The sequence below is a fragment of the Epinephelus moara genome, chromosome 17 (assembly GCF_006386435.1).
Source record: "Epinephelus moara isolate mb chromosome 17, YSFRI_EMoa_1.0, whole genome shotgun sequence".
Classification (NCBI taxonomy): Eukaryota; Metazoa; Chordata; class Actinopteri; order Perciformes; family Serranidae; genus Epinephelus; species Epinephelus moara.
Window position 1 is genome coordinate 30,342,055 of NC_065522.1, and position 13,486 is coordinate 30,355,540.

Here is a 13,486-nt window from a genome sequence, read left to right on the forward strand (position 1 = left end):
TCGAAAAGTAAAGGTCTTGTCAAATTTGTTGAAACTTTTAAAGAAAATCTTGAATAGTTTCTCTTGATTTGCTTTGACTTGTATGTATGTACACAAATTCTGTTTTATTTATTTTGCTGTGCATTGGCTGCCGCCTGTCCTGATTTGTTAATGTTATTTTTTGTTGTCTGCCCCTTATACCCCAGGGAGGGGTCAAAAGGAATAAATAAATGAAAAATAAAATAAATAAATGAATCTCACAGCATTTGTTGTTTTCCTTTTTAACCAAGTGTGTTTGGGTCTCACATAGGGTTGCCACTGTCCCGTATAATACGGGACCATCCCACATTTAAAATGTACTGTCCCTTACTAAATCAATACAGAACACAGTTTCATGGAACATAGCAGAGAAATATTAAATCAGAATTTGCAGAGGAGGATTACACAGAATGACAGGTCCGTCACTCAGCGTCATGCTGCCATGGATACGGAGACTCCAACGTGCAGGACCGCCATTCACACACTCACTGACACCCTGACTGACACCCTGACTGAAGCTTGAAAAAGTTATACAAGGGTCCTGTTTAGGCCGAGTGTTAATCTATAAAGTTTATGGATTTATAAATCCTCATGTGCTCCAGATTCTGTTTTACATAGTCGTTGTGAAGCTGGGCGCATGTTTGCACTCCCACACTGAGACATGAATTGACTGAGAGGCACACTTAAATCTGTTTGCGTATCTATGTGCGCCAGTTTTACCACTCATTACACCTGACACTTAAGAGACAGTCTGTCGTTACACGCGACCATTAAGCACAGCTGTGGCTATTAATAGCGCCCATATAGTTGTATTTTAATTATCATTATTATAAACCTAAGACAAATTATTGATGATTTATTTATAGTGCTCTTATTAAAGCAGACTTAACAACTTACTGTACAATAAAATCACAACATCAAGAACATGGAAATAATGGCTCAAATGTAAGCTAATGTAAAAGACTGATAAGAAAATTCATCAGGCATAGAACAGATGATTATAGACTGCATAATAATAACATGATCACTAATCTAACGCGGCGTATAAACATCGACAGACTGAATATTTATTGAACAAACCTGCAGTTATATTATTAATAATGAACTTGTTATGTTTAATGAACAAACCTGCTCTGTGTAACCGAAGCTGAGGGTTGAAAACAGCGTCCAGTAGTTTCCGTTGTCGCTCGTTCTCCTCTTTTGATCGACAAAGTTCCTCCTCGTACTCTGCTATCGTTCTTTCAACCAGCCCAAATATCTCTTCAGCAGCCGCAGTTAGTCGCTGCTTCACCAACAATCTCAGCATTTGGACTTTAGACATGTTCACACTTTGAAAACACAACAAAGACACTCTGCTAACGCACTTCTTCTTTCTTTCTTCCTCCGTCTTCTTCTTCTTCTTCTTCTTCTTCTTCTTCTTCTTCAGTTTTAACGGGCTACAAACCAACGTTAAAGGTGCATGCCGCCACCTATTGTATCGGAGTGTGTAACATCATGACTTTATACTGGGTTCATTTCATAGATTTAAAAAAAAATCAATAATAAATACTCATATTCTGGACATTAATCCTGTTTCATATATGTACTTAAGAACTGCCCTTTGAACCTCAGCCTGTTTCTCTCCTAGCTCTAGGAGCCCTTTGATGCTCCATTCCCTACCCATTTTGACCACACCATCCTTCAACCTTTTCCTTTCTGTAATGAATTTCCTACATCCAAATAGTACATGTTCAACAGTTTCTCTAAGTTCACAAGTTTCACATGTATCTGATTCTCTCTTTTTCATGAGAAACAGTGTACTGTTTAGTCCTGTGTGTCCTAGTCTTATCTTAGTGAACGTGACATCTTCTTTCCTACATTTCTTTCTGGACCTTTTCACTCTGACACACTTTCGAATTTTGTAATATTCCCTACCCTTTGTGTCATTATTCCATATTTCCTGCCATTTTGTCTTAATTCCCTGGTGGATTATTGATTTGCCTCTTCTCTCCCAAAACAAAGATCTAAAATATCATTTTCATTTTTGTTTAATGCACTTTTAGCCAGTTTGTCTGCTATCTCATTTCCCTCAATGCCTGCATGCGCCGGAATCCAACAGAAGTGGACATCTATCCCTAGATGCTGTAGGTTCAATAAAATGAAGTACACTTCTAACAGTAAATCTTCTCGAGCTGTTTCTCCAGATTGAATACTCCGCATTGCAGCTGCAGAATCTGAACATATAACTACTTTAAGTGGTTTGACCTGCTCTACCCACTGAAGACTGATTATTATTGCTACCATTTCTGCCGTGAACACTGACAACTTGTTTGAAATTCTTTTGACAATACCTTTATCAAACTCTGGGATGTAAATGCCTACTCCTACATGCTCATTATTTGGGTGTTTAGATCCATCTGTAAAAATCTGCAGGTAGCTGTAATAGCTGCTCTTCAGATATTTTTGAGCCAGATATCCTATGTTCAGATTATTCTTTATCCACTCTGTTTTCTTGTCTAATATTTGCAGGTTAACTTTGGGTTGTGGAAATATCCATGGAGGAATGCTGCTAATTATAACTGCTGGACTATGCTGTATGGAATCTAATTTGTACTGTTTCACCTTCTTATTAATTTCCCATCCAAACCCTTTACCAGTAAAAGTTACGTACTCCCAACAGTTTTGCAGAACAGAAGAAGCTATATTTCCATTTCCTTTTCCCTGAATTCTTATCCAATATGCTAGTGATAATTTAGTTCTTCTTAAATTCAACGGCAGTTCACTGGATTCCACCAGCAAAGCATTGATGGGTGTGGTATTAACTGCTCCAAGACAAAGTCTTAATGCTCTATATTGCATCCTGTCTAATTTTTGTAGATGACTTTTTGCAGCTATATCAAACACCATACATCCATAATCCAAGGTGGCTCTCAACAGAGCCCTGTATATGTGTAGTAATGCCTCTCTGTCAGCTCCCCATGTCAGACCGGCCAAACACCTCATGAGGTTTAACACCTTTTTACATTTGGTCTCAACTTTCTCAATATGATTTTTCCACATATATTTATCATCAATCCATAGACCTAGGTACTTAAACACTCTGACTCTTTCCATGGGCTTACTGTAAAGAGTTAACACCTGCTTGTTATCTATTTTCTTTTTAGTAACCAACATATAACATGATTTTGAAACAGAGATTTTAAATCCCCAATCATAGGACCATCTCACTACATCTGTTATTGCTTTCTGGATGCATTTCAGAACATGTGGCGTGTTTTTCTCCCTTTTCCAGATTGCTCCGTCATCTCCTGAAGCCACTCTGATTCTCATTTAACAGATGTTTTTCCTCTAAAAGGTATGATAGCTAGTAAACAATCATTTTTTCCATCCATTTACATAAATGTGAAGTGAGGGCAATAGGCCTGTAATTTTCAGCATTAGCTGCATCTTTCCCTGGTTTAACAAATGGCAAAACTAACGCCAACTTCCACTCATCAGGTAGTTTTCCTTCTGACCAAATCTTATTGAAAAGTTTTAGTACGATTTCTAGTGCTTCCTCTGGTAATTGTCTGAACATGACATAACTCAACTGATCTGGTCCTGGAGCAGAATTCTTGCTGCCTTTTAAAGCCCTTCTCATTTCCCTCAAGGAGAAATCCATATCAGTGGCTGAGCTACAGTCTACCTTTTTGGTGTACACATTTCCATTATCTTTTAAAACTTCCTCCTTCTTTCGTTTATGTATGTCTGTAAGATGATTGCCACTATGAACATTTGCAAATATCCTCCCTAAAACATTGGCCTTTTCCACATCTGTTATTGCTAGGCAATCTTGATTAGCAAGAACTGATATTTTATTGGCAGCCTTTCTTCCACTCATCTTTCTGAGCATATTCCATACATGACTGACATCTCTTTCTCTTCCAATAGTAGAGCAAAAGTCTCTCCAAGTATTCCTTTTAGCAATTTTAATTATTTTGCGAGCTCTAGCTCTTTTTCTTTTGTATTCGATCAGATTGTCTAGACTCAAATTGTTTCTGAGATTTCTGAGGGCAATATTCCTTTCTTTAATAGCCAAACTACATTCATCGTTCCACCATGGCACCATTCTCTTATTCCCTCTTATTACAGTTTTAGGAATACTTTTTGAGGCAGCTTCAGATATCATATTTGTAACTTCGGCAGTACACTCATCCACATTACCCTCCATCTTAATACTGTCAGCCAATTCCCTGCAACATACTTTAAAAGTGTTCCACTGAGCCTTTTTAAAGCACCATCTATATATAGGGGCTCTTTCTTGAATACATTTATCAATTTCTAAAGTCCACATGATGGGAAAATGGTCACTCCCTATGTTGTCTTTGTATATTTCCCAATCGCATAGGCTATACATACTTGCAGAAACCAGTGTTAAATCAATACAAGACATCTTATTCCTATTTACATCTAAACGCGTTCCTCCACCATTGTTTAAACATACAAGATTTCTTGTGTCCATCATTTCTTCCACCACTGTACCATTATTATCAGTATGGTCACTTCCCCATAAACTGTTGTGTGCATTGAAGTCACCACACCAAACTTCTCTGTGTCTTTCCTCACCCATCATTTCCTTGAACACAGCTGCAGTTAGAGTATGGCAAGGGTTGTAATAATTAATTATTTTCACTGGGTTTTGTGTACTGTACACCTCAACAATTGTACATTCATGTTCATTTGCAGTACTTATTCTTTTAAATGCTAAATTGTCTTTAATGAACGTGATACATCCACCCCCTTGGTTATTTGCTCTATCATGTCTGACTGAGTTGTAACCCACCATAACAAAGTCTAGATGGGGTCTTAACCATGTTTCCTGAATACATATTATGTCTGGTTTAACACTCAAGTCTTTAATGACTTTCTTAAATTCCTGACCATTTGCGATTAAACTCCTGGCATTCCACTGAAAAACTGTGAGTACCATTATTAGATTAATCGCTAAAAACATCATAAGTAAAAGGGTTCATCATTTCTTGTATTGTTTTACACTCTACACTTGAGATCCCAAGATACTCCTTTGCAGCTTCAACAATCGTTTCAATTCTCTCATTCCTGTCATTTTGTTCTAATCCAATGTAAACCACTTTGCATATGAATGCCACAAAATTTACTTTATCAACTAGCAGAGTTCCTTCCTTTACCTTACACTTGTGGGAGGTCTCATGCTGGCCTGTCTGGTGCATCTTACTGTTTCCTGCAACAGGAGGATCAGTACTGTTAACAATGTTACTCCTCTCAGTTTTGTTTTCCTTCGCTACCTGTGCATTATTAACACTCTTAACAGCCTCTGCATATGACACTTTGTTTAGAATCTTATATCTTTGGGCTTCTTTTGCTTGCTTTTGTACCACACAGCCCCCAAAAGCTGCACTGTGGTCTCCTCCACAATTGCAACACTTAATCGGCACATCTTTCCCACACTTTCCAAATGCATGGTCTCCTCCACGTCTTGCACATCTTTCTCTACCTTTACACTGTTTTGCAGTATGTCCCATTCTCTGACATTTAAAGCACCTTAAAGCTGGAGGAATGAACTTTCTTACTGTGTAGCAGAAAAGGCCTAGCATAACTTTTCTTGGAATGTCATGTTCAAAGTCAATAATTACTGACAGCGTTTCCGCTCGTTCTCCATCTCTTTTATTAGTAATGCGTTTAGCATCAAGCACTTTACCTCCCTTCAGTTCTGTTTTAATCTCTTCCACTGAGACAGATAGTGGTACTCCAGAAATGACTCCCCTATGTCTAGCCGCTGTGCCAGGAACATGGGTTTTGACTTTTTTACCATCCAGAGTATTCATTTTCAATAGCTCATCTTGCTGCTTCTTACTCATTGCATGTACAAGTATGCGCTTGTTATTCAGGTACTTCGCAAACTTTACTTTGCCAACATCCTTTTCGAGAGCTTTAGCCACCGTAATAAGGTGAAAATTCTGAACAAATACAATAATCACTTTCCAGTCATTGCTCCCATATTCAGTTCTCGGGCTTCGATCTGCCCTCACTCTCTTAACTGTTTCGTCCGATTCTGCCCCCGAACTGCTTGAGGAGCTAGTCCTCTCCTTTTCTTTTTCTTTCTTTTGAGATTCGCCACTTTCTGCCACAATCCTCCACAATCCCAACCTTCATCCTCACTACCAAAATTCATGATTATTACATTCACGATACAGTTGTTTGTAGTTACCCACGCTATCAATCCACTTCCTCCTTCTCTCCAAACTCCCTCTGCTAACACACCTTTCTTCTTCTTCTTCTTCTACTGTTTTATTGGCGGTTGGCAAACAACAAATTGGCGCATTACCGCCACCATGTGGAATGTAGTATGGATCAAAATGACTATTACACCCTCTTAAAAAAAGAGAAATTATATCCTCTCCATCAAATAACTCATTCTTAGAATCTGAAAATTGAATCCATACCTCTTATTTCCTGAGTCCTGTTGCAGAATGTCCATGATATCAAATGGTAGGCTACCTTATTGTTTCTTAGATTGTTAATCAACTGCTGTCTATCAGTTTCATACCCCCGACATATAACATGTGCTACTGTTTCTAGTTGGCCACAGTAATCACACCTCCCTGTATTATGTTTACTTATTTTGAATAATGTATAGTTAAGCGAAGTATGTCTGAACCAGAGTCTTGACATTACTGATTCCTCTCTTCTTATATTCAATAAGATTCTGAAAACTGTGATTTCTTTTCAACATTTTAAAAGCTTTATTTCGTGACTTTATTGCTTTATCACACTCCTTTGTCCACCATGGAACAATCTTCTTTATGTGCTGACTCCCCTTCTTCTGACTGGCCTTCTTTGCAGCCTCTAAAATATCTTCACAAACACAAAGATTTAAATGATCAACATCTTCATTAATATCAATTTTCTGCATTTCTTGATCACAAATATACCCAAATTTCCTCCAATGAGCACTACTAAAAGCCCATTTCTGTGATCCGTCATTATCATATCCTTCTACTCGCATTCCTACGACAGTGATAATAGGATAGTCACTTGTCACTTTATTCTCACCCAGAATCCTTCTTTCACTTATCATTTTCTTGCAAATACTTTCTATCGGCAAAGCTTTATTCTTCTGTTCCTCCGTTTTACATATTATCAACAAGTTTCCATCCCTCAAAGTCTGAGCAATCTCCACCTCTCCTTGCTTCTTTTTCAGTTCCCTCAACAGCATGATCGGACACATGCTCATCTTCCTTTCAGAATTTATTTTAAATCCCTCCCTCATAACCTTTTTTCAAACAACTCTCCTGTCTTCCTCTGAACTGTTTTCTTCCAAGCTTCTTTTACTGATTTGACTCAGGCCTTCTGCCTCACGCCTGCTTCTTCCTCGCCCTCTCCCACTAGAAACTGGAGTCCAGTCATCAAAATGTATACTATCATCATCATCATCATCATCATCATCATCATCATCTAATCCTACTACCTGATCCGCCATCCTGATCCAGTCACAAACCAGTTTATGCCAACCGCCAAGTCCAAAGTCCAGAAAATCGTCTCAAATGCCAAAAATGATCAATGTTGTTTGTGAATCCGTTTGTAATCCGCGCTCTCCTACCACGTCACCACTCCACACCCAACTCTGAGTTGCCAAGAGTACAGCTTCCGGTAGAGATGAGTTCATGGGCTTCAAAATAAAAGTCCAGAAGTGTTCCACGGAATTACAGACTTACTCAGAAAAAAACATACAGGAGGATAAATGACTAAAATACACTTATTCGAAATAATGACTTGAACTATGAACTATGAACTGTTCCAGTTGATTTTTAGTTTAGTTCATTTGATTTCACATAAAAAAAAAGGCGTACATGAGAGACAGAAACATGATGGAGAGATGCAAGAATCCTTGGAGTGGCTTTATCGAGGCACTTTCCAGTGTATACCCTAATCCATTAGTTAACTCAGTAAAATACTACAAAGATGAAAAAGAGAAAGACAATGAAGAAATCCACACAGACCATGTACACAAGGACACACAATTAAGATCACTAAATATGAATAGACAGTTTACACAGGGAATCCATGAGTATAACATCAGAATGATTCAATCCAACCTTTAATATTTTGATGGGCAGTTTACACAGATAGTCCATAAGTGTAACATTCAGGAAATAAAATCAAACCTTTAACACATAATCCATCAGGATAACTTTTTCCAGATCTGAGTGTTGCTCCATTGTTATCTGCTGTCTTGACCCAACCATTGGGAGATGTTGATTGTTTTCTGACTTTTCTGACAATTTAGAGAGGGGACACAAAATGATACAGATGAACACAAAAGAAACCAAAAATGGCATGGGAGCTATGAGGACAAATTAACTGATGCAGTTATATGATACTCTCCTCAAAGCAACCAGACTCGTTGCCAGTTCTCTTGTCTGCTTCTCCAAACTGGGAGTGTGAAGCTGATAACACACAATTCCAAATGAAGGCTGAGTCATGAAGATCGCTCAGCAGCTTCAGTGTTTCCCCTATCATTATATTCTGGGGGGCGCCCCATCACTCCAGGAAGGTCAAGTTAATTTTATAGAATTGTATCTTCTTTATAGCACCAGATCACAACAGAAGTCATTTAAAGTTACCTTTCCTATAGAACAGGTCTATACTTTGTCCTTTTATTAAACAAACTAAATGGTCTTATATTATTTAATTTATTTACACCTTAGCATGTCATTTCTTTTTTTGAATATTCTATTTTCACTTTTTAATTTTACAAGAACAGTACAACTTATTCCCACTAAAACTCAATAATAAAAGATACGCAGTTAAAAGACATACCTTAAAGCAATACTATGGGATGACAGAATAATTACATAAGCTAAATAAATAAAACAAGAAATGAAAAATCAAAATGATAGCAATAAAGTAAATTACAAAATAATGTTTAAAAAAAGGCAACACAATCAAAAAATGTATTATGCTGTAACACGCTTGTCACTGTTTTTTTTTTCAGACTGAACTGCTGAATCCTTTTTCTCCTTCATGACTTTTCATGTCTATGTGTAAATTTCCATTCTGTGTAAATGATTTCCCACAAATTGAGCAGCTAAAGGGTTTTTCTCCTGTATGACATCTCATGTGTCTCTTCAAATCTCCACTGTGACTAGGGCTGTGACGGTATGTATTTTTTCTCACCGCGGTGACAGAGTGACGTATCACCGCCACACCGCGGTGATACGCCCCCCGAGATATTTCCTCGAGAAACTGCTACTTCTTCCCAACAAATACGCCATATTGCCTCATCCAAATCCACTGGCTGCCCCATCCAAAATGTTCCCAAATTGGGAGTTATGCCCTTTCCCTATCATTTTCATATTGAGACAAGATGATGGATATTGTTGCCTACAGTAAAAGTGAACAAATAAACATTACAGAAACCCTGAAGCTGGCATTTCAGCACGTACATTTAAAATAAACATGTTTAAACATTAATTCAAAAAACGAGGGTCCTTTTTAGTCGTTTTAGAAGAAGTTTGATACACGGAACTATAGTGTGTTTACGTCTTGCGCGGAGGGATACACCGGTGAGCAACAGCTGCAGCTGGCTCTGGGACAAGTACGCTAGGTCACTCGGTAAAAGCAAACAAAGACACGACACGGACGATATTACTCACCAGACTGAAAGCTGTCCATCAGCTCCTGCAGGTCTGGGTGTTTTTTCCAGTTTAACTTAGTGATTGCTGCAAAGTTTTCACTCCTTGTGATGCACTCTCTGCGGCGGTTTTCCTCCTGATGATGTATCTCCCCATCGATGGTAGCACCGAATCCCATTCTGTGCAGCAAAATGGTTTCACCTCCGTAGGAATATGTTAGCTAGTCCCGCAGCTACACCACCAGTCCTCCCCTGACCTCCATCTCCCCTCGACCCGTTGCTGCTCTGCCGCTCCGGAGGATTCAGCCTCTTTTCTCGCCTGCTCAGCATCCAGCACCTGGGAGTTCCTCATCTGTATGCTCCGGCTCAAACAGGTATGGCTCTGGGTCTGTGTCCGCTACAAGAAACTCCTCAAAATCGCGTTGAAAGTCGTCCATTGCAGCTACTATAGTCCGGAGGTATCGTTAGGCTAAATAAACAGCTGAGTTTACAAGCTACGTCTGTGTCTGTGCCTGCTCACCGGTGTATCCCTCCGCGGATCACAGCGCCGGACGTACTGACCTCAATACTAACCACTGAGACCCAGCCACTGGACGTACAGACACAAAAACGATATCCATCATGTTGTCTCAATATGAAAATGATAGCGAAAGGGCATAACTCCCAAATCGTCGGAGTATTCTTTTAACATTTGGCTTGGGAACCAGATCTGCCGCCATGATCAGCTTTTTTTAAAATTTATTTATTTATTTATTTTTTGGTGCGGTGATGACCTTTTCACCGCGGTAGGCATCACGTGACCGCGGTATTGCGGTGATGCGGTTATTGTCACAGCCCTAACTGTGACCAAATCTTTTCCAACACTCAGAGCAGCTCAATGGGTTTTTTTCCTGTATGAGATCTCATGTGACTCTTCAGATGTCCCCTCTGACCAAATCTTTTCCCACACCCAGGGCAGCTAAATGGTTCCTCTCCTGTATGATGTCTCATGTGTTTCTTCAAATCTTCACTGTGACCAATTCTTTTCCCACACTCAGAGCAGCTGAATGGTTTTTTTCATGTATGAGTTCTCATGTGAACCTTCAGATGTCCCCTCTGACCAAATCTTTTCCCACACTCAGGGCAGCTAAATGGTTTCTCTCCTCTATGAGATCTCATGTGTTGCCTCAGAACTCCACTGTAACCAAATCTTTTCCCACACTCAGAGCAGCTATATGGTTTCTCTCCTGTATGAATTATCATGTGTTTTTTCAGACTTCCATTTTCAGAAAATCTTTTCCCACACTCAGAGCAGCTAAATGGTTTCTCTCCCGTATGAGATCTCATGTGTGTCTTGAGACTTCCACTTTGACTATAACTTTTCCCACACTCAGAGCAGCTAAATGGTTTCTCTCCTGTGTGAGATCTCATGTGACTCGTCAGATGTGCCCTCTGACCATATCTTTTCCCACACTCAGAGCAGCTAAATCGTTTCTCACCAACAATCAAATCACTGACAGGGACTTCATCATTTTTCAGAGAGTTTAAACCTGACTGAGGTTCTCTGGTCTCCATCCAATCATCACTGTCATCAGTCTCTGGTTCAGAAGATTCTCCAGTCTTGTCATCAGCCTCTGGTTGTAAATGTGTAACTGGATCTGAGTTCCTGGCTGGTTCTGCTCCTCCACAATCCTCTCCCTCTGCTTCTGTTTCCATCTGTTCAGTGTGTCTTTGATGAAGGTGTGAGGACTGAGGTTTCTCTTCATCATCTTCACTCTTCACAGGGACAGGAGTGGATGTGAACTTGGTGATATCATCCTCCTCCAGCCCTTGAAGCTGCTCTCCCTCCTGACTGATCCAGAGTTCCTGGTCCACACTGGAGCTCCACTCTTGCTGCTCAGGAGGAACCTCTTCTTCAACCACCAACAGCTGCTGGACATCTGCAGGAAACAATAAACACACACACACACACACACACACAGATGTTCCAGAGAAATGTTGTCGTTCATTCACATCACAACTCAAAACTTCTGATTGAACGTCTACAGATCTCTGAGCATCAAACAGCTTCACAGTGTTCACTCAGCTGTGTCAAAGCCAAAACACACTGGTGGTGGACAACGCAAGTACCCTCTGCCCCTCCCTCATCATCTTCTCACTCACAGTTAATGCACATAAATCGAGCGCTCTACAGAGCAGCATCCACGTCTCCCTGTGACCTGCATACATGGACAGCCATATAACTGTAGTGTTTACCCTCAGCATTGGTATTGTTTGCTACTGTTGTGATATTAATACATTGAAACAATGCCAAATTGCAGCTGCTGCAGGAGTCTGTTCTCTGGGATCTTTTAAGAATATCTAAAGCTTATTTCGGGGATAATCTGAAGTGTATGGACGTGAATATTTAATAAAGAAAGAGCAGTTTGCTCATATATACAAACTGTATTGTTTACTAATTATTGGGCGGTGGGTTGAAGTTTAAAAAAAAAACATGAATTTAATTGTATTTCTGAACCAACAGGAAATAAAGAATTTAGCTGCATCCCAAGTTAAATTAAAGGGTTCTGATGGGAAAGTAACAAGAGAAAGTTTAAAATAAGCCCTGCATTTAAGGCCTGAAGAAAAGACCCATGTTTGTAGGAAGGTGAATTTGATGTTAGGAAGGTGAATTTGATGTAAACAAACCAAACTACCCCATAAGACTCTTTTCTCTTCAGCTCTCTTAACTTGTACTTTACTTGAGTATTTCTATTTCCTGCTACTTTATACTTCTACTCTACAACATCTCAGAGGTTCATATTGTACATTCATACTACACTACATTTGCTTGACAGCTGGAGTAACTTCGCTGATTCATATTAACAATACAAAATATGATGAGAGAAGAAACAATGATAATCATTTAAGGATGGTAATGAAAAGCTAATGGCACCACAGAAGCTAACGACACCACAGAAGCTAACGACACCAGAGAAGCTAACGGCACCAGAGAAGCTAACGACATCAGAGAAGCTAACGACACCAGAGAAGCTAACAACACCAGAGAAGCTAACGACATCAGAGAAGCTAACAACACCAGAGAAGCTAATGGCACCAGAGAAGCTAACAACACCAGAGAAGCTAACGACCCCAGAGAAGCTAACGGCACCAGATAAGCTAACGACACCAGAGAAGCTAACGACACCAGAGAAGCTAAAGGCACAAGAGAAGCTAACGACACCAGAGAAGCTAACGACATCAGAGAAGCTAACGACATCAGAGAAGCTAACGACACCAGAGAAGCTAACGGCACCAGAGAAGCTAACGACCCCAGAAAAGCTAACGACCCCAGAGAAGCTAACAACACCAGAGAAGCTAACGCAGCGTATAATCAGACAGGCTGAATATTTATTGAACAAACCTGCAGTTATATTATTAATAATGAACTTGTAATGTTTAATGAACAAACCTGCTCTGTGTAACCGAAGTTGAGGGTTGAAAACAGCGTCCAGTAGTTTCCGTTGTCGCTCGTTCTCCTCTTTTGATCGACAAAGTTCCTCCTCGTACTCTGCTATCATTCTTTCAACCAGCCCAAATATCTCTTCAGCAGCCGCAGTTAGTCGCTGCTTCACCAACGCTCTCAGCATTTGGACTTTAGACATGTTCACACTTTAAAAACACGACAAAGACACTCTACTAAGGCCCAATTCCACAGTAGCGCCGAGATCGAAAAGTGGCTGAAGGTATGTCGATTGCTGCTCAGCGGCATATACCGATCCCCAGACTGGCATAAAGATCCCTAGACTGGTATATACCGATCCCCAGACTGGCATAAAGATCCCTAGACTGGTATATACCGATCCCCAGACTGGCATA

General features: G+C 39.8%; 1 protein-coding gene across 4 annotated transcripts in view; it reads right to left on the reverse strand.

Moving 5' to 3' along the window:
• Positions 1-13,486, reverse strand: part of LOC126404273 (gastrula zinc finger protein XlCGF17.1-like) — a 331,284-nt gene that overhangs the window by 110,024 nt on the left and 207,774 nt on the right. The window contains exon 1 of one of the 4 annotated variants that reach the window (XM_050067371.1): positions 13,080-13,327. The exons of the other annotated variants lie outside the window; for them this stretch is intronic. Within the exon in view, the coding sequence (XP_049923328.1) occupies positions 13,080-13,272 (193 nt within the window). The 5' untranslated portion in view covers positions 13,273-13,327. Of the gene's footprint in view, positions 1-13,079; positions 13,328-13,486 lie in introns of those variants that run through there. 4 annotated transcript variants of the gene reach the window in all.